This window comes from Lethenteron reissneri, chromosome 4, assembly GCF_015708825.2.
Source record: "Lethenteron reissneri isolate LAM-NWPU_2019-01 chromosome 4, ASM1570882v1, whole genome shotgun sequence".
Taxonomy (NCBI): Eukaryota; Metazoa; Chordata; class Hyperoartia; order Petromyzontiformes; family Petromyzontidae; genus Lethenteron; species Lethenteron reissneri.
In genome coordinates this window covers 5,394,406-5,415,624 of record NC_083782.1, presented here as the reverse complement: position 1 = coordinate 5,415,624, position 21,219 = coordinate 5,394,406, and the positions used below count along the sequence as shown (strand labels likewise).

General features: G+C 50.2%; 2 protein-coding genes across 2 annotated transcripts; both read left to right on the top strand.

Annotated features, from left to right (window-relative positions):
• Window positions 1–547: 547 nt before the first annotated feature.
• LOC133350005 (zinc finger protein 316-like) lies at window positions 548–2,214 on the top strand (the record flags this gene model as incomplete). The annotated part of the gene is made up of 1 exon (XM_061563951.1): window positions 548–2,214. A coding segment is annotated over one exon (771 nt), but the record flags the coding sequence as incomplete, so codon positions are not given.
• A 5,526-nt stretch (window positions 2,215–7,740) lies between these two features.
• On the top strand, window positions 7,741–20,264 carry LOC133349629 (zinc finger protein 835-like). Its single transcript, XM_061563223.1, has 6 exons — window positions 7,741–7,877; window positions 10,783–11,273; window positions 13,282–13,410; window positions 13,815–13,925; window positions 14,724–14,873; window positions 16,000–20,264. Exons 2-6 carry the CDS (start codon window positions 10,811–10,813, stop codon window positions 16,659–16,661), a joined length of 1,515 nt encoding a protein of 504 aa, XP_061419207.1. The 5' UTR covers window positions 7,741–7,877; window positions 10,783–10,810; the 3' UTR covers window positions 16,662–20,264.
• The last annotated feature ends 955 nt before the right edge of the window (window positions 20,265–21,219 follow it).

The window sequence follows — 21,219 nt, the reverse complement described above, 5'->3', positions numbered from 1 at the left end:
TGGTCAACACCGGTGACGATTATCTGAACCGGTCCTGTGCCTCCCCTAAGTCAACTCAACCTTAAATTAGTACCTGGTGCGGTGTGTAAACATTGCCACTGGGGAGACAAAGGTGGCCGGGCGTGGTGCCGACCACCCACCCCCTCGTGTACCGTGCCGGCTTTATAGGTGCTCGCTAACCGCACTTGCCCCAAGAGTTTGTTAAGGCTATACGGGGGATTTTTGTCTTTGCACATGTGTGTGGGGAGTCGTGGTGTTGTGGTTAGAGCACTCCGATACAACCCTGGCGACCAGAGTTTGAATCCCGGCCACTGTCAACAGCAATTCGTGTTAAGTGGTATCAGAACCAGTCCTAGATTCTCCACCAGGTTGACTCGGCATTAAATGAGTACCTGGTGCAGGTGTGTAAACATCAAATTACCTAAAAAGCAGGGAGGCAAAGCAGACGGGTGTATTTCTGGCCACAGCACTTAACACAAAATATGTAAGAAGCTACACGTCATACCGATGCCTTGTAGAGCGGTGAACCGATCGATGACTTCACCGAGCAGACAGCCTCGCTCCTCGTCTTGCACTTTGCCTTACGTGTGAAATCTGCCTGAGTCTTAATGCGTGTCCCCTTCTACCGTCAGCCGTCCGGCTTGAAGAGTGCCCCCGGGACCCCAACACCCCTCACCTGCGCGGCCCCCCCTGCCACCCAGCCTCTGCTCAGCTCCCTACCGTCTCCTCAGCGGCCCCCCAGCAACAACGCGGCACTAGCTGGCTGCGGCACAGGAACGTTCCGCACCCGCACCATTCCGCCGCGCCGTACGATGGTCAGCCCAGCTGTGCCCAGCGATCGGCCTACATCACCGCCACCGCCACCGCCACCACGCTGTCTTTGGATCCAACGGATCGCGGCGGCGGCGGCGTTGCGGGTAGCGTCGGACGGCGCACCCGCCCGGACGAGAGCCCCTGCGCTTGCGCCGTGTGCGGGAAGGTGTTCACGCGGGCGCGGGCATACGCCCGGCACGCGCGGACGCACACGGGCGAGAAGCCGTACCGCTGCGAGCAGTGCGGGAAGGTGTTCGCGCTCAGCTCCTACCTGAAGCTGCACGCGCGCACGCACACCGGTGAGAAGCCCTACCGCTGTCGCGTGTGCGGCCGACGCTTCGCGGCCACGTCCAACCTGGCGCACCACAAGAAGAGACACACGGGGAGCGGCGGCGGCGGCGGCGGCCACCATGCAAGGGCGCCGCACGCGACGCTGCCGATGATGGCAATGGGACCATCCAGCCACGGCAGTCACGGCAGCCCAGGTCACGGCTACGAGCAGTGATGACAGCTGGGGTTGGATGCTGGAGCTGTGGGTGTTTGTCGCGGGTTGAGCCATGTTTGTGTGTGCGAGTGAGTTACGTGTCGTGCACTATTCAAGTGAGATTAAAGTCATCAAACGACCTGCTTTCAGAAAGTCTATCCCGGTGTTGGAAGAATTTTTTACCGTTGGAGGTTTTGCCATACGTTTTTCTGGCCTCACGCTCAACGAATGGTACAGGGAAATAGTCGGTGCTAGCTGAGTCGTGGGTGGGGTTGGCAGAGGAGTAGGCAGGGCGAGCAGTGATAACAGCCACTCGCTGTGTGGGCAAGGGCTCGTCAAAGTGGGGCAGGGCTGAGGGAGGTGAGTGCCAACGCGCGCCACGTGTCCCCGTTGAGCTTCCCAGATCTCTAGTTTCATAGCGAGATGGGACAGGAGGGTGAGTTCATGGTGCACTACAGATTGTGCGCCTCTTCTCAGTACGTGCGGTGCACGCGAGGATTGCTTATTTATGATTTATTCAACGTGCATGCAAACAGTAAGTCTCCTTCAGGTTCATGGAACGAGCGAGGCAGGACAAAACGAGATTAATTTTTTCAACGGTTTTATTTAACTTCACTTGTGTTTGTCGTGGTCAAATCTTTGTCATCAAAAGTTATTCGACTTCCTGTTGTCCAATCGATTCCAAATTTTGCACACGTACTCAGATCTGGTGACAATGCATGCCTGTATCAAAATCGGCATCAAATCATCAATTAATTGCCTCCTTTGAAGCAATTACATTTTTTGTATGAACGGCTTATTAATTAAATTTCGATTTAAAGCTTTCGTGACTGCAGGGATTCATCTTCTTGGTTCTTTCGGTAAAGTCACTTAGAAGGGAAATAATAAAATAATAAAAATAAAACAATAAAATACAATTCTCACGACGTTTCGGCCACAACGCAAGCAGCCGTCCTCAGATGACGAACAGGTTTGTCGGAAAGACATTCAGACGCTGTCTTTCCGACAGACCTTTTCTTCACCTGAGGACGGCTGCTTGCGTTGTGGCCGAAACGTGAGAATTGTATTTTATTATGTTTTATTATTTTATTATTTCCCTTCTAAGTGACTTTGCCGAAAGAACCAAGAAGGCTTATTAATTATATATTTTTGTGTAGGTCAAAAACGCCGCGGTCTATAAACTGTGGAATCGGCTCGCACAAAAACACAGGCGCCGCGTGTCTCAGGCGCCATTGACGTACTTCTCGACCGTGAGTTAAACGAAGTTGTTAATAAAACCGTTGTTTAAAAAATACTTTCTTTCAGGAGTTTATTTTAAATCGCAGGGACAACTATTTGTTGTTGTATCGCGACGTTGGATTGTTACCGTTCCATCGACTCGTGAAGTGGGGGGGTGCTGGTTCGTTATTGCCGGGGTCGGACTTAAAGAAACGAGAGTGAGCCATGTGAAAAATGTCGATTGTCACTTTTGTTCAAGAATCGAATGCTGTCTCCTTTGTACTGTCGTTGGTACTGCCATCTTTGTCCTGTACGCCTCGTTTGTACCACCGTCTGCCTCGTACTCTTTCTCACTTGCACTGCCGGTATTGGTGTGTGCCGTCTGCCTGATTTGTTCCTGGCAGTCTTGTTCATACCGCCCATCTCGTTTGTACTGGCAGTCTTGTTGGTACTGCGTCTCAAGCGTAATGTCCGTCTCGTGTGTACTGTCCGAATTATTTGCTCTGTCAGTCTTGTTCATCCTGCCCCACATTGTGTTTAAAAAAAAATCACATTTGTGCTCTCGATTTCACTGTTAGCAAGTATGAAAAAAAATGCATAACATTTTCATTATTCTGAATAATGAATTCTCGCATACGCACGCAATTCTGTGCAGGTCATCACACGAATATAGGAGTCTATTTTCACAGTCGAATTGTCACACGCCTACCAAAAGCCCCTTGTTCAACCTCGTGAGCTGCAGTTAGTCTCTCTGCCAGGGCTATACACGTAGAGGGGCTGTAAGCCATTTCGTTGGAGATGCAAACACTGGCTCACTATCGTAAGCCCTGTGACATTGTTCATCAATCATAATCAACGTTTTTGGGTTCGATCACGTTATTTATAAATGTGTCATAACCCTCCACCACCCGACACGGCCAATCAGCAAAAAAAAGGTGTCACGTGGACAAAAGACAAATAGGTCACTACTTTAGCCCACCGGTGTGTTGAAGAGTGAAACCACAACATTTACAATCATTTGATTACGACGTTTCGCTGGTAGGCTAAAGTAGTGAATTATTTGTCTTTTGTCAACGTGACACTTTTTTTGCTGATTGGCCGTGTCGGGTGGTGGAGGGTTACGACACATAAATAACGCGATCTAACCCAAAAACGTTTATTATGAATAATATTGGTCGCGAAAGCCTACGCGTTAAATTGTTCATCAATGCCATCCACACACACCCTGGCAGTTTCGCTGCAATCCATCCCGCGTCCACTGCCGCCTTGGATTGGTTGAATTACCTTAAAATTCAATTCTAGATTTGAAGCTTTCGTGACTGCAAGGATTCATACTCTTAGGTTTTTTCGGTGAAGTCACGTAGGAAAAAAATATTTTTTTTAATAAAAATTAATAAAAAGTAAAATAAAAATTCAACTCGGAAGCATTACGGTGGCTAGGAGATGTTAACTACCTCGCCTGGTATACAGGAGGTTATGGGTTCGATCTCGAAACCGACGGCTGCTGTATATTTGGAGTTTGTCTCTCTCTCTCCCCGTAGTTGTGAGGATTTTTCTCCGGGTCCTCCGTTTTTACCTTCACATTTAGAATCAACATCACGCGTTGAGAGTATTTGGCTACTATAAATGTCCACATGATGATAAGCTATCATTTAAGATAGTCATATTTGAAAAAGAGATGGATATCTCAGTGGGCCTTACCTAAGTAAAATAAAAACAGCTCAACGTGACACCAATAAAAAAAAAGTACCGTACTTATCCCTCTCCCCCCCCCCATGGCATACGAAAGAAGAAGATTGACATCAAGCCTGATCCTGCGATCATCTTTCTCTTACTATTCATCAAGACTCCAAACTGACGCCCAGTCTTGCAGAGTCAATGATCCTTACGGCGGTATCCCGGGGTATCAAATAATACAAAACGGCCGAGGCAATTAAATATTTTCTTTCTGGGACACTATTTTTTCCAGGGGTGGACTTCACTCCGCGACTGGGGTACCAATCAATCCGAAATCGGTGGTGCCACTCCACGATGTCGAAACGCAGCGAGAACGATTGCGCCGAAACCCTGAACGCTCGTACGCACCTTAGTGGTGCATCGTGTACAGCTCGTCGAGATGAGTCGATTGCCGCATCGCCGACCATCAACAGACTAAAAGTGACTGCATCACAGACATTATGCGAGAGCCGGGGTACTATGGTACCGCCATAAGGTTCAAATCTCAAAACTCGGATCCTCCCAAAAAATCCCCGATTTTCTCCAACGCTCAATCAAGACTCCGATTGTGATACTGGTCTCCCCGAGTCTCGATTAAATCACGGCGTCCTGAAGATCAGCAGGGAAGGGCTTGGTAAGGGTCTTGTCCAGGAATTGTGTCGGGACCGTGCAAGAGATTGTGTCAATTGATAACCCTGGACACCCTTGCGTATGAGATGTTCCAATCAGAAGGGGTTATCGAGGTGAAACGTATCGTGAATTAAATAAAGGACGGTGGTTCTCGTTAAGGTGAAGCCATGACAAGGGGCATGCTGTTTGGCTCTGCTTCAAGTGGCACCCCGACCCTGGAGTTTGGACGAATGGGACAAAGCTGCTGACGAGCCATGTGACACATTTATGATCTCGCCGATCACCGTGATACACATTCACCGCACTGCTCGCTCGGGTGCGAATTATTGAAGATTTGTTTCTGGTTTGTTTGTTTTATGTAGCCCACCCCTCCCACCCCCGCCGCCTCTCAATTTCGCAGTCAACCTTAGGTTAATCCCTCTTTCTCTCTATCAGCAGTGTTATCGCTCGGGTATAGCTTCATAGAAGGATGTGTTTGAGTACTGTACCTCGTCTGTGTAACTTGCATAGTTTCAATAAAGGAGAACAATTATGTATTTTTTCGCTGTGCTTTACTGTTTGATTGTAACTTCATATTGGTTTAAAGGTGTCAAAAAGAGTAGCATCAATTGTGGTAAATCATCGGTGGCTCTCCTACCAAGTGACTGGGCTCTTGCCAAGGGAACGTGGAATTTCCACCACTGGCTTTCACGATTGATGGGGACTTTTTGGGAAGGCCTTCATCCAGCAGTAGAATGATGATAGCTGCTGCTGATGATGATGCTGGTGGTGATTCAGGGCTGCCAGGGCAGATGACCACAGTCCCTACCGCTCGTTTGAGCAGTGACTGATTCCATTATCAGCCGTGATCTATCCACTGCTGGATGAAGGCTTCCCCAAGCCGTCACTATCCCTCAGTCTCATGACGTAACAATCCGTATGAGCTGGATACGCGCGACTCTCGTTGCTCCATCTCCTCGGAGTGTGTACACCTGGGCATTCCTACTCCGTTTTTAGTCTCGACCATCCCTTCCAGCGAACAAGTTCTGCCCAAGCACTTTGCCCTGTCTCTCTTCGCACCCAAAATACGACGTCCCTGAATTGCAATTGTTCCGTGGTCCACGCGCACGTTCCACTTGCCGTGCGTGCGCTGAACTTCGTTCGCACCGTACGTAGCCCAACCGTGCCAGTCAGAGGTGCGGGGGAAGGGCAACAAGCGAAAGATAAAAATGAGATTGTTAATCGAGACGATGATTTAAAAGTGCACAGCTCCAGCGGATTCTTGACATCGCAAGGAAGAGCGTTCCAGACGGCCGCGGTGTTCGATGGCGATAGCCAGAAGCCGCTGCGAGAACGACCGGAGTTAAATACAACTAAAGACGAATGTACAAGTTGTCGTAACCCGGTATGGTTCTATATGAGTCATTGACCCACGTTTCTGCCAAAAAACACCCATTCATGGAATCGACCATAACATTAGGCCTCGGCAAGGTAAGGTTAAAAGCAACGAGCCTACCTTTACCCTACCTTTTATCTTACCTTTTACCCTTACCCCATACAAATAACCCGATTACAGGGTAATTACTAGGCAACTACTAAAACATGAATAAGGTTTATACCGGTAAATGCTAGGTAGAGCGCTTTATTCATATAGAATACTCTCGATGATTCCAGTTTTAAATGGATGCCACGGAGCTTTTAGCGAGCGGTAAACAAGGTATATACCGGGTAGTACTTCGCGCTACCTTTACTCTGCCCTTGACCTTACCCCTCGGCATGTCGACACCTTTACCCTTTTAGCCGGTAAAAAGGGTAAATTACCTTGCCTTGCCGAGGCCCACGTAACATTCCAATGCAGCAGGAATCTGAACAAAGACATTGAGGCTGTCGACCAGCAACGTTGGTTCACGAGCCCTGACCTGCTGATGAGAACCCACGTGGGACAAGCACTGTGATGTCTTTGCTTATAAAAAAAACAGGAGATTAAATGTAATGCGCCGTTGAGAACACACAACAACACATTGTCTCGTTTGCAAGCGTGGCCTGTATTTACATCATCAGTTCTAGATTTGAAGCTTTCGTGACTGCAAGGATTCATACACTTAGGTTGTTTCGGTAAAGTCACGTAGGTAAACAATTAAATAAACATTAATAAAAGTTATAATATAATTATTTTATTTTATTTCTATTATTACTTTTATTAATTTTGATTTTATTTTTTACCTACGTGACTTTACCGCAAAAAACCTAAGAGTATGATTTACATCAGGCCAAATTTAAACACGACATTTTAAAGACATTTCGAATGGCACCAATCAAGAGCAGCAGCTAACAACAACATACGGCACATTTGAGTAAGGCTCGCTTGTTTCTCTTAAACAAATTCGTTCGAGGAAAGCCAATTGCCCGATGAGCCCGATGCAACTCAACGTTCGTTCAATATTTGTCGACTCAAAACACCCTCCCGGGTCGCTTTCTAGGATTAAAATAAGTATAACCCGTAAAAACAAAGTTTTTCACTATAAATCCTTTATATGCGTGGCGGCTAGAGTCCTCTCGTCCTCTGGCTTGAGATGGCTGCCACCTATGGGTCAGATGATTGTCTGCCAGTATTAAGCAATTGGTAATTAAATATATATATATTTTCCCTAAACAGTGTAAAATTTTGGGAAAAAAATTTCACGAACATTAATTGTCTCGCACAACGAGTCTGTGTAGAAAATGTCAGCTCGATTGGATCACGGGAAGTGGGTTAAAAAACGACCGAAAGATTTGCACGGTCCTAAGCAAGCAAGCACGCGAACTTAATATAAAGGATTTAAAAAAGGGGAAAATCGAATTAAAAATCGCGTTTTCCCCTTTCACCCCCCCCTACCACCCCGTTGCCATGGCCCTTTTCGGCTCCCGTAAGTGACATCCCAGCCCCGCCCCTCAGGACAAAGGCGCGCGCGCCTCCTCCGCCGCCCGCGTCTCCTCGAGCCGAGTTCGACACCGAGCCCCGCTCAGGGTCTCTCCTCGCCCCCCACCGCCTTCCCTGGTGAGCTCTTCCACTGCACAACGTCACCTCCGTAAGCAGGGCAGCGACGGCGGTGGCTGGGGGACGCGGCGGCGACGACGGCGGCAGAGGCGGAGGCCTCGCGCGGCGGGCGGCAGAGGGCGGCGATGCGGCCTGCTCGCCTAGGCTCGAGTCAGGATGCGTCGCGGCGGGGGGGCCGAGGGCCTCGGCGCTTTTCGCTGTTCACGTTTTTAGAACGTACGCCTTTGCCGCAGCTCCCCCGTGCAGCGTTACAATTCGCGTCGGTCTTCGCGGGTCGTTTGGCCCCGTGCGTCGAGCGCTCGCCCATTCGCTTTGCCGCGGCGTTGGGGTGCGAGAGCGCGCGGGGGGGTTGAGGGGTCAAGTGGCGATGGAGGCCACGGGGCCGGGTTCGATTTGGCCGCTGGCCGCTGATCGTGAGTCGTGGGCCACGGCGAGAGACGTGGGGAGGGAAGGAGGTCGTCTCGGCCCTTGTGGATTTAGCCCTCAGGCGCCTGGCGATGCACGCGGACGTCTGCGCCGTTGGTCGAGGAGAATTGGAGCCTTGCTGAGAGAGAGGGGGACCCCCCCCCCCCCCCCCCCCCAAGGAGCTTCAATGCTCTTCAGATTTCTCCAGTTCGTAAATGGACAATCTGATTATCGAATCGCGCACTCTGTATAGATGGGGGTGCCTCCGTCTTTGGGGATGCATTCGTCTTTGGGGATGCATTCGTCTAGCAGTGGAGTAGCCACGCCGATTAATAGGATGCACAGCGTGGCTCGCTCTGTTGGCAGTAAGCCCCCCCCCCGGGGGTTTCGTTTTGTCGCCGTCGTTCCGCAAGTCTCGCGTGCTGCTGCTGCTGTGCTCGCTATGGCCAGACGGGTCTGACGTCAACAGCGGACACGCCGAGACCTTTCACCGTCTTCAAGATCCCTCCATTAAAGTCACCCCCTGTGACATGCCTCTCTCCTCCACAGCCCCCGCGCACACGCACTCTCCCACCACTCCCATTTCATCTCACTCGACACTCTACGCCCCCTCCACGCGCTCTCCTTTCCTCTCCCTTACAACACTACTCCGCCCCAAGCACTCGTCTCACTCGTCTCCTCTCCACACACTCGTACCCGCTCTCTATCCTCTCATCTCATTCAGCTTCCCTCCCCGCACTTATCTACTACCCACCCCCCCCTCATCTCAACTCATTCTAACTCTCCCCTCCACGCACCCCCTTCCGCTCAAACAACCAAGCCCGTCGAAGTTTCTAGTCAACCTTCACACAGTGGGAGAGGGTCGTTCGTTCTCCTGTTGCCCCCAAAAACTATTGGACTTATTTCCTACCAAAAATCCGTACTGTCGACTGCCCCTGTTCAAACACATCCACGCCCGAGACCTCTCCCCCCATTACTGAGGATGCTTCCGGTCGACAAAACACACACGCTCCACCGTTTCTGTAACAGCGTCTTGAGACGCAGTCACATTTCAAACGCCGTACAAATCCACGTGATGTATTGTAACGTCGCAAAAAAACGTTCCCGCTCCAGGATGTAAAAATACGTGAAAAGGAGGTAACCCACTCCTCGCTTCCATCCCTTTCCCTCCCTCCACGCAGCCTTTGTTGAACCCCGACTCTCATGCCGCAACTGACCAGTCACGCCGAGGCTGGGCCAGTCTCACGCATTGATCGTTTTTCGAGAGGCTCCTACTTGAGCCACTCTCGGTCATACACGAGGCAGTCAGTCATTTGAAGACGTTAAGAGCAAAGAATAACACTGCAACTGCCTCCGCGTTGTTTTATTATTTACGGCCGTTTGTCACTCCACTGCTGGATGAAGGGCTTCCCATACTGGTCCAGTGCAGGCGAGTGAAGAGGGTGGGTGGGGGACTAATTTCAATGTTGGCGAGAACCGAGCCGTCAGATGAAGTGAACGAACCACTTTGGCAGCACTCCCACCAGGTTCACCCCGTAATGTAAAATCATCAGCCATGATTTATCCACAGCTGAATTAAGGCCTTTCCAGCCCGTTACCGTTCTTCATGGCCACACGACGAAACGTCCATCTAGCTGCTGATCTTTGATCTCGCTGCATCATCATCATATTTGCAGGACGTGCTCTTTGGGTGCCTTCTCTTCTCTGGCTGCCATTCCATCACTGGGCTCGTCCATTAGCCATTATCCATTCTTGCAACACGTCCAGCCCAAGCCCACTTATAATAAACGCAAATGCTTCTCAACAGCCACTCTGACGTTCCCTGGTTGATTCGTGCATTCCTCGTTTTGTCTCGCAGTGTAAATGCCAAGCATGCGTGTGCTTATTGCAGCTTCTACATTATGTTTATGTCGATGTATCTGTTCCGTACTGTGTGGCTGGCAGTACGCACGGTTACGGTACGTGATTACTGATTAGCACGTGCCGCTGTTAGCTCCATCCTCAACATTCACAGCATGCGACAGCTCTTCCCTTTGGCAGGTGATGGAAATCGCTGCATTATTTCAGCTTTTCCATTTTGTCACTGTCCACTTTATAATTCATAGCTAACAGTTGACGATGATAATAATAACGTACAGCCCTTTTGTCGAGTCACTACTGAAGTGCTTCCAAGGCAGTGTCAATCATTGAGGTTGTCTGAACAGAGTTGGCTGTGTGCAGTCTTACGGTGCGTGATTACTGATGAGCGTGTGCCGCAATTAGCACGGACATCGGCAAATATCGCACCCCACACTCCCTCCTCCCTTTGGCAGCTGGTGGAATTACCTCGTCGCCGCTGGCTTGCATTCCACCACCTCTGTCCGATGTCCACATTTCTGATCCACACTTCACAGTTGGCAGCGTTGTGTTCCGTCACCGGTGTCGTCTGATCGCCGAAGAGCACGCGTCGCAACGGTTCGCAGCACGTCACGTTTCCACCCCCCCGCCCCCCCTCCCGCAGGTGACTCGACTTAAACCCACCGCGCCCCATGGCTTCCAAAGTGGCAATGTCGAATCCGCACGAGGACTTCCCGGCGTGGCTCGCCTCGCAGGGCATGAAGCTCAAGTTCGCCGAGGCAATGGAGCGCGACCTGGGCATCACCGACTACGAGGAGCTTCTGGCGTGCGCCGAGGATGCGCAGGTGACGGCCGAGCTGTTCCGCTTTGCTCGCGAGAAGCTGCCGTTCGCGCACTACGCCGTGCTGCGCCGCATCGTGTCCGGCGTGGTGATGACGGCGCGTGGTGCCGGCAAGCGGCCGCGCCGCGGTCGTGTCGGCGGCCAGGGGCAGTTCTCGCCGCAGTCGGCGATCGCCGTGGTGCTCGAGGCCATCGTGGCGACGCTCAACAGCCTGAGCCAGGAGCTGCTTGAATCGGCCAAGAGGTTCACCTTCCTGGATCCGGCGAACCATGGAGGTCTCCTGAACGACGACGACGATGACGACGATGATGATGGTGCGTCTGTCTGTCTGTCTGTGTGTGTGGCCTCAAGGTGCACATGGCCTGGCACAAGCGTCGTGGTGACGTCACCGCCACTTAGTGGCGAATGGCGGTTGTTGTGTGTGAGAAAGCGGCAGTGTAGCGGTAAGCGGGTTGCGCCAAGCTACAAAAAGCAAGCGACTTGAATTCGATTCCCGCTCACAGCCAATGCCAGTGACGATTATCCGAACCGGTCCTGGTCCTCCCCTAGGTCGACTCTGCCTCAAATGAGTACCTGGTGCGATGTGCAAACATCGCCACTGGGGAGAAAAAGGCGGCTAGGTGTGGTACTGGCCACCCACCCCCTCGTGTGCTGTGTAGGCCTGCATAGGTGCTCGTTAAAAGCACTTGCCCCAACAGTCTGTGTTAAGACTTTATGGGAGTCTTTGTCTTTTGTGTGAGAGCACACAGACTTGCTGTGACATTTTTTTTTACTTAACTTTCGTAACTGCAGGAATTCATATTCTTGGTTCTTTCGGTAAAGTCACGCAGATAGAAAATAAAAATACTAAAATTTAATAAAATTTTAATTAAATTGCTGTGACCTCACTTCCTCATTACCTCTCCTCCTCCACCTTGTCTCAACTCTCCTTTCGCTGGCCATTCCACAAACATATGTTTACCTGGCCTCACATTTGTTGCACATAGTGGAGTTGATGTGATCACCCTTGCAGCCACCTGAGGTGCTACACCTATCAGAATGTTGGTGGATGTTTGAATTGAACTGCGAGCACAAATTGTGACGATTCGTTAGACCGCGAGAGGGAGAATGGTGGCTGGCTACGTACGGTGCAAAATAAGTTCTACATACATACATTGCTCGTTACACCAGTTCAGGAGAAAACAAATGGATTTATCGTTTCACAAAATGAAAAATTACGATTTTGAAGTCGAACATGATTGATTACTTGTTTCTTCCTTGACTGACATGTAATCTGTTAATGGCATTACCCAATGATTTGCTTCACTAACTCTCTTCTGCCGCTGCTCTTACCACCATTTTTCACCAACTCCACTTTGTCGTCCACTTCCACCATCATAAGGAACAGGGACAATTATTGATTTTGACAACGTGGAAGTGTTGTGTAAAACTAGTTACTACTGGCAAAGACTAATTAGAGAATCCATTGAAATTGAGAGAAACAGAAATAACTTTAATCGCTCAGACAGCTACAGGCTTAGTGCGGCCTGGAAGCGTATTATTAAATAAGAGACATTACAATTCCTTATCGGGGAAACAAACACTAACTGATTACTAACGTAGCATAATCACAATAAAACACATTCCAACTGATTACTAATCTACAACTGGCATTGTAACAACTGCCTGATTACTAATCTAGTATATAATTTCAATACCCCCCCCCCCCCCCCCCCCCCGTCAAATCGTTGCACCTGATGAGTTAATGATGACGCCACCCTGCTGCTGCTCTATATAAGAACGGGAGACAGAGCAGAGCTTTACCATTCTGGCGAATTGCCCGATGATGCTGGATGCAATTACCAGCGAAACGTCGTACTCAAATTGTAAATGTTGTGGTTTCACGCTTCAACACACCGGTGGGCTAAAGTAGTGAACTATTTTGTCTTTTGTCAACGTGACACTTTTTTACCGATTGGCCGTGTCGGGTGGTGGAGGGTTACGCCACATTTATAAATAACGCGATCTAAACCCAAAAAGGTTGATTATGAATTATAAGCGGTACCACCCCTGTCCTACTTTCGCCACTTCCTCTTACACATCCATCACCTCCCTAACTTCGTCCTCAATGCGACGCCTCCGCCATTCTTAGTACTCTTCGTTATTTCCACCCCGAATGTCATTCATGTCTCCCACCTCCCTTTCACCTTCTCCACTCTGGCCTATCCTGAATTCAGGCTTACCCTTGGAGACATTTTACTGTACTTGTATGTCACCAGTAGCACAAGGATGGAGGGATGGGAAAACACAAATGACAACGTGAATGCTACGTCTTCGCCGTAGGCCCGGTGGACGGTGACGAGGTGTACCTGCCTGACGATGAAGATGAGGGCACGGCGATGGCGGGGGCCGAGTGGGACGAGGAGAACGCGTGGACGGACGGGAGCCCCAACACAGATGCTGCCACCGCTGGTGAGGGTCTCCTGGGTCCGCACTGCCGCGCCGCTAAACTTTGTCGTTGAGCCGCGTCGTACCGCCAACCGCGCTGACAAACCGTACCGCCGTACTCATGATGGTAATCATTGAGGCAATTTCTTTACCAGGTTGCTGCGCTACTGGATCGCACCACTCAACATCTCTGCCATCAGAATTGTAGCGCTGAACTGTACCACCAAAGTTGCACCACCGAGCCTGAACGCCACCGATTAGCTACACATTCTACCACCGAGTCGTTGAATCGTCAAACGAGCACACAGCAAGCAGGCGAACCACATTGCGATGGTGTGTTATTAATAATGTCTCGTGGCTTGGTGCCACAGTCCTTAACCGTGCCCTCCCCCCGCCTTCTCACCCTCCCCCTTCCTCCGCACTCTCAGCACTGGGGGTGGAGTCTCGTGCCGTTGCCGCTCGCGCCGCCCGTGACCCCGCCGGACAGCAAGCGACGGGGATGTCGTGGCGACGCATCAAGACTGAGGCCGCGTGGAAAGGTAACACTGGCTCGTTGGCCCGCTCGCGTCGTTTAACCCTGTTACCTCTTCACATTGTTACCACCCCACCTCACCCGTGGGCGTCTAGGAGGAGTCATACCCTGGCTTGCCGGGGGAAGACGGTGACAGCGATAATCTGGGATAGTAGTTCCCCCTCGCACGCGTGGTTGTTTCCTCCGGGTGCTCCTGTTTCCTCCCATTTTTAAACGCCCATTAATCGCCCGGTAACATCTTAACATATGGAGGACTGCAGAGCTTGGCCAGTTGTTGGTGCCGAGTCTCTTAGCGGTGCTGCCTTCCTGCTTGCGTGTGGTTCCTCGCGCCTCTGTTGCGAATACTGTGTAGGTTAGAAGTCGACGTAATTTTTATTATCATCTAATCTTAGTGATGCCGTGTAGGGTATAATGTGGTGTCACGTGGCTCTCGGCCAGAGGAGGATTTTGCCGCGTGGCTCGTAGGGTCGAGAAGTCTGATACCCCCCCCCCCCCCCCGGGTTTGGTGATCACGTCACATCGATCATGTCTATGGGACTTTTTTGGCAGTATCAAAATGATGAGAGAGAAAAAAAATCTAATCGGTTTTACCCTTTTTGACAATAAAACAGGTGTTAATGCCGACTTGATGTCTTGCAAAAGGTGTTTAAACATCTTGGCACCTTCCGTTTTATTGCCAGAAATGGTAAAGCCTCTCGGTACATCGATGCTATTTAGCCGAGTGAGTTTTCCCGTCTGTTTAACCTTGCATCTCTTTTATCCTTAACTCGTCATCGCACCCCTTCCCCGCACCTTGTCCCCGCAGAAGAGGCAGAGGCAGAGGCCGGGAGTCCCATGGTGGACGACGCCGCTGCCGTCGCCACCGCCACCGACGACGACCCTGATGCCGCCGACATGGCCGGCGGCAGTGGCTACCGCTTCCTGCCGAGGAGGGTCAAGAGCGAAGCCTTCCCAGGTGACGAGCTGGGCTTGGGGTGGAGGCTGTGCGGTGGAGGGTTTGAGATGCCAGCAATGGGGTTCGCTTCCCCTCCAACCGCCGTTGGATGACTTGAATGAAGAAAAAATTAACCCGTAAAAACTAAGTTTTTCACTATAAATCCTTTATATGTGTGGCGGCTAGAGTCCTCTCGTCCTCTGGCTTGAGATGGCTGCCACCTATGGGTCAGATGATTGCCTGCCACCATTAAGCAATTGGTAATTAAATATAATTTATTTTTTTCTAAAAAGTGTAAAATTTTGGAAAAAAAATTTCACGAAAATACATTGTCACGCACAACGAGTCTGTGCAAAATGTCAGCTCGATTGGATCACGGGAAGTGGGTTAAAAAACGACCGAAAGATTTGCACGGTCGTAAGCGCGCAAGCAAGTGAACTTAATATAAAGGATAAAAAAATCGCTTCTTCTTGGTTCTTTCGGTAAAGTCACGTTATTATATTATTTTATTATGTTTTGTTATTATTTTATTATTTCCATTCTACGTGACTTTACCGAAAGAACCAAGAAGATGAATCCCTGCAGTCACGAAAGCTTTAAATCGAAAAATAAAAATCGCTGCTTTATTTATCTCGTTTTTTTTCTACAATTTTTTATTTTACCAGGCAAGGCCCACTGAGCTGTATAGCTCTTTTTCAGAAGCGACCTGGCCACAAATGATAGTCCAGTGAAGTGGCTTATCACGTCGAAATTTATAGTAGCCAAATACGACAACGCGCACGTTAATTGTCATTTGTATTGTCACGGCTCATTTGTACGGTCTCGCCCATTGCAGAATCTTAGCTGTGACTGCCACATCGGTGAACCAAGCAATTTTACCTCTATATGACGCGAAAAGAGAAAGTGGGTGTAAAGTCTTGTCTCGGTTACAAGTTAACGCTAAATGCAATGATTGATTCCAGCCCAGGGACAGGGAACCTTGTACCGAGATGCTTGTATTGACGGATGAATATCGTTTAGGTCTTTCCAAGTGGTAAGTCTCTTGTGGCTGTGGACCACGTGAAATTAAGTCGCAGGCTGCGTCTGGCCAACGGTTACGTTGAGTCTTCCCGAGACAATTCTGTGGATTTCCCCTCGCTCTGCACAGGCGAAGACGACGAGCAAGGCGTGTCGGACGACGGTTACCACTGGGGCGGGGGCTCCCAGCCCGGGCTCGCCATGCCGCAGCAGAACGCAGACGGCCATGGCCCCCGCCGCGCCACCTCCTTCGCCGACAACGCCGCCTCGTCGCGCCGCCGCCGCCAGCAGTCGCGACCCGCTCACCGCGGCGGCAAAACGGACAAGAGCAAAACGCTGGAGGAACTCATCATGGCCGTGAAGGGCGGTGGCTCATCGCAGCAGCAGCAACAGCAGCATCAGCAGCAGCAGCAGCAGCACAGCCCGAGCCAGGCGGCGGGCGGCGGCGACGGCGACGAGGTGGTTGGCGTATGGTGGAAGCCGTCGGCCGACAAGCCGTACCACTGCCAGGACTGCGGCAAGACGTTCACGCAGAGCGCGCAGCTCAACATGCACCGGCGCATCCACACGGGCGAGCGACCGTACAAGTGCGGCTTCTGCGGCAAGGCGTTCACGCAGTCGGCACACCTGGCGCAGCACCGGCGCACGCACACGGGCGAGCGGCCGTACAAGTGCGGCGAGTGCGGCCGCGCCTTCATCACCTCGTCGCACCTGTCGCGGCACCGCAAGGTGCACATCGCCGCCTTGGACCTCGCCGGGGTGCCGGCGCCGGCCAACGATGACGCGCTTTGAGCCGGCGGCGGGGGGGCGCTTCTTGGAGTTTGCAGCGCGAGCAAATGGAGCGGTCCTCAGCGCGTGTTTGTTGCGGGCGGGCGGGCGAGTAAGAGGGGGGGAATGTGAGTTGTTCCGCTTGAGCTGGTGCTGCTGGGAGACGGGAGATGTTTTAACCGTGTGTCTTTTGTGGTCAGGAGTGTAATGATTCCTGGATTTAAACATTTGTTAACCGCTAGCAACCACGTGCGTTGCTTTACTGTTTGCACGCTCGTTTTATGCGACGCCTTGGGGAAAAAGGGCCCTTATCCAGGAGCAGATTGATTTTAGGGCTGTACCAGAGGGCGGAGGGGTGGGGATGGGAAAAGCTCCCCTCTCCCACCCGACAATATAATTATTAAATGATTAATTTCCCACCATCCTGTGCACGGCACAGGATGGTTGGAATATATATGTTCCTATATATGTAAATGTTGAACTTTTTTCGCACCCTACGTAGCCAACCACGCTAATCGGAGTTGGGAGTGTGTTGGCGACCGCCTGTGGAAATTGGGCTCAATGTAAGTACAAAGCCTTGCGCGTTACTGCTAGGATAAGCCCGATGTCAACTGCTAGGATATTTAAAAACACGAGACAAAATGAGATTATACAAACGGCGAGAATCTCCGGCAGATCGAATCGCCACGGAATTGGCCCAGGGGACAATTCGTTTTTTATCGTGACGTGGATTCGTTCCGTGCCTATGAAGCTCCACGCCTGTAGGCCCCCCCCCCCCTCCCGAGGTTGGTGGCGGTTGTGAGATTCCCAACCGGAGAGGTTGAGGGGGTGGCCAGTCGCTGGCAGTGCGCGAAGCAGATTGCTGATGAGTCTTGTCTGTTTGAGAGGGGGGTTTTCCCTTTTGTGAGGGTTTTCTCCAGGTACTCCAGTTTCCTCTTGGGTGGGTGTGTGTCTCATCGGTATATAAGTAGGTAATGGGTTTGTTTAACTACTCGGTAAAGTGATACTTAATCACTTATGGGCTTTTGAACTGGGAATCATTTATCCGATGACGGATTGGCCGATGGATTCCGCTCTTTTGGCGACTATTCAAACCACTTACCTACTACTGTACGTTGTTACCGTGGGCTGGAATGGTAAAAACAAATATCTTTTTATTTTCTGTATCGTTATAATAGAAAGAATGTGTACCCTATGTGAAAATATTTGTAATTGTATATCTTTTAGTTGTACGAGGGATTTAATTCAGTTAATTTTTTTTACGAATCGTGGGGTGTGGTTGGGGGGGTCTGAGAACCATGGCGCCCAGGGTCTTGCCAGATCGCGAAATCATTATGCCTATGTCAAAGTCCGTTTTTGAACTTTCACACCGATCCACAAATGTATTCGCTCCACTTAAAAGTCTTGCTGGGGAATAAGGAAAGTTAAAACAAGCTTTCCCGACGCAAATGAAATACTTTTGTATATTTTGTTATGACCATCACGTTGACTGGATTTGGTGTGTCCAGTTGCACTGGTGTAATGAAAGCTTAATCTGTCGTAACTTAAGCACGTTGGGACACTCCACAAATCGGGAGTGTCCTCAACACAACCCTACGTGGATTTATATCGCTGCCCCCGTGTGAGCGGGGAGGGGCTTGCGGGGGACCGCTAAAATTTGAGAGGAAACAATATAAATGAAAGTCGCACCCTCCCCGAAAGCTCGAGACTTAAGTGGTCAAAGTCGTGCTGTGATCTGCCGTTAGCTGCGTTTAGTACTGTACTGTAACAAAGTCCCTAACTGCACCACTGCTCCACCACCACCACCTCCAGGCCAATTTTATCTGTATAAGAATAACAGGGTATGCCATGGCATACCTCTGAATTATGCCTGTATTTCAGTGGTGTGCTGTATTATTGTAAAATAATAGTTTTTATTTGATTAACTGACCACATTGCATATCCCAATTCTACAGTATGAATGGTTCACAGTTGGTGTGGTGTCTTTACAGTGATGAACCAAATACACTGCACCTGTTCTTAGCATTGCCGTATGCTGCCTCCATCTGTAAGTCCATTGCCTTCTGGCTGTGCTCGCCTCCAAAAACACCCACTCTGCCGGGGGTGTGTGAGAACATTTTCTTGGGCACTGCAAATGATGATGGTGCTGAGTTTTTGTGCGACCCCCGATTAACGTGCTTGTTGAAGCCTTTAAGAAACGGTGGCCGAGGATTGGGACTGGACGGTGAAACAGAAGAAAATAGAGTTGAAGATTGGACAGGGGGTGCAGGAGGGTTGAACTGAGCATTTGTCATCGGGCAGAGAACGAAAGAAAAGGTGCGAATTAAGATGCTTGAAATTACACAAACAGAGGAGCCACATGGATTTGAAGACATTCGCGGGTTAAGAAATATGTTGACCTACGAAGAGTAAATTTCGATTTAAAGCTTTCGTGACTGCAGGGATTCATCTTCTTGGTTCTTTCGGTAAAGTCACGTAGAAGGGAAATAATAAAATAATAAAAAATAAAACATAAACTAATTCTCACGATGTTTCGGCCACAACGCAAGCAGCCGTCCTCAGGTGAAGAACAGGGCTGTTGGAAAGACAGCGTCTGAATTCATACGCTGTCTTTCCGACAGACCTGTTCTTCACCTGAGGACGGCTGCTTGCGTTGTGGCCGAAACGTCGCGAGAATAATTAAATTGGTTAATGTATATTATTTTATTATTTCCCTTCTACGTGACTTTACCGAAAGAACCAAGAAGACTACGAAGAGTACGTTGAATTGGGCCATGATGCATCGCTGGAGAGGTGGTGGACCACTGGTCCAGAACTATAGATTGTGCTGCATTGCCCTCTGCCGCCCTCACAACGTTGCCACGCAGCAAGCACACTCCTGGAGTTCATTGTGCGGTGGGTTGCCCTTCCAAGCGCCATGCAGGCTGCTTCTGCGACCCTTCACTTGAGAGGTCCCCGTGGAGATGGGACGCGTTCTTGGTGATATGGTCACGTGCTGTGACACTGACGACTACGGACAATTGTGAAATTCAGAAGAGCAGAACTTGGTTTAAAAATGGGACATTGGGCTTGTAGCTTGAAATGGGAAAGACCAAGGTTGAGATCTTGAGATGCGTCTTTACAGGAAGTTTCGGGGATGTCACACACCGGGGCTTCCTGCATTGTCGGTGAAGATAAACACGAGAAGTGTGATCAACGCTGGAATGGACTTGTCGGAGCGTTTTTGTTACTGAAACAGCCACAGCAGCGTAAATGCGGCCCGATTTAACTGTCCCGTTAAAAAAAAATCGTTTCCAGATAATAGCAGGTCTAAATATGATGTTATTTGTTACGGTTAACGACTGCCAAAGGTTCATTGCTTCGGCTCACCGGTGAAGTTTGTGGTAACACAATGTAATCGGTAGTTAAGTCTTATGTGCATGCTGCTGCGTGGGGGAGCTTTTCAAATGCAACGTTAACATTGACGTCTAACTACCAAACTGTGTATTTAATAAAGTAGATGATAAAACGATTAATTTGCTTAATTCACAATAAAGGCAGAGGTTTTGTATTTAATCCTGTAAGTCATGGACATACGGTTCTACGGTGATCTGTATTTTGAAGGCTTTGTTGATAATAAATGATTGAAAACATTTGCGATGTGAGGTTTGCGGTGTGAATATTTTAACCGAAAGACACAAAGAATACACATTAATGAGGCCATTGTTTTAATTGATATTTCTCATTTTTTCACAGTGGCTCGTCTTTAAAACATTCCTGCGGAGGGAGCTGGTAGGAACGTTGGGTTGCTCGGTCAATGGCCAGGGTCAACAGCGGCGTGGTGTATTCCGCAAATATGGCCGGCTGTGAAGGCGGGCACAAGCCGGCGTGAGTAGGTTAAACGTTGAGTTTTATAAGGGCACCACGGGGTGACCAGCCACACCCCACCAGCCCCACCCCACCCAGCCCCTCCCCACCCTCCCCTCTCCACCCATCCCTACCCATCCCATTTTTGTATGCACGACGGACGGACACAATAATTCCCCTGTGGGCTGGTGGAACCAGGTGGTTCCTACCAGTACTAGAGCTTAACGTTTTGCAAGAAACCGTTGCAGATTTTGCAGTAAAGTCGGAGGTGTGGAGCCAAGCTCCGGACTGCTCGAAAGCCTGTCAGTTTCCAGACCTTGGTGTCAGATTCATGTATGTATGCAAAATTACATCTCGTGCAATTTAATTGCGGTTACATTAATCGTCGACCGTTGTCCGCTGTGTGATGAAGGCCGCTTCACACTGCTGTGGTCTCGCATTGCCACAGTGCATCATCTCGCGCCTGCGCATGAGCTCATCCCATTGTTGCGTCTTGCTTGTCAAGTCGTGGGGCTGGGTGGGGAGGGAGGGTGGGGCTGGGTGGGGAGGGTGGGGCTGGGTGGGGAGGGTGGGGCTGGGTGGGGAGGGTGGGGCTGGGTGGGGAGGGTGGGGCTGGGTGGGGAGGGTGGGGCTGGGTGGGGAGGGTGGGGCTGGGTGGGGAGGGTGGGGGGTGGGGCTGGGTGGGGAGGGGCTGGTCACCCCGTGGTCCCCTTATAAAACTCATAGTTTAACCTAC

Bases quoted from the DNA above. Each gene is read 5' to 3' on its own strand.
- LOC133349629 (XM_061563223.1), top strand. From the start codon at position 10,811: ATGGCTTCCAAAGTGGCAATGTCGAATCCGCACGAGGACTTCCCGGCG. The intron at 13,926-14,723 runs GTAACACTGGCT...TTGTCCCCGCAG, and splicing joins GACTGAGGCCGCGTGGAAAG to AAGAGGCAGAGGCAGAGGCC. The intron at 14,874-15,999 runs GTGACGAGCTGG...CGCTCTGCACAG, and splicing joins CAAGAGCGAAGCCTTCCCAG to GCGAAGACGACGAGCAAGGC.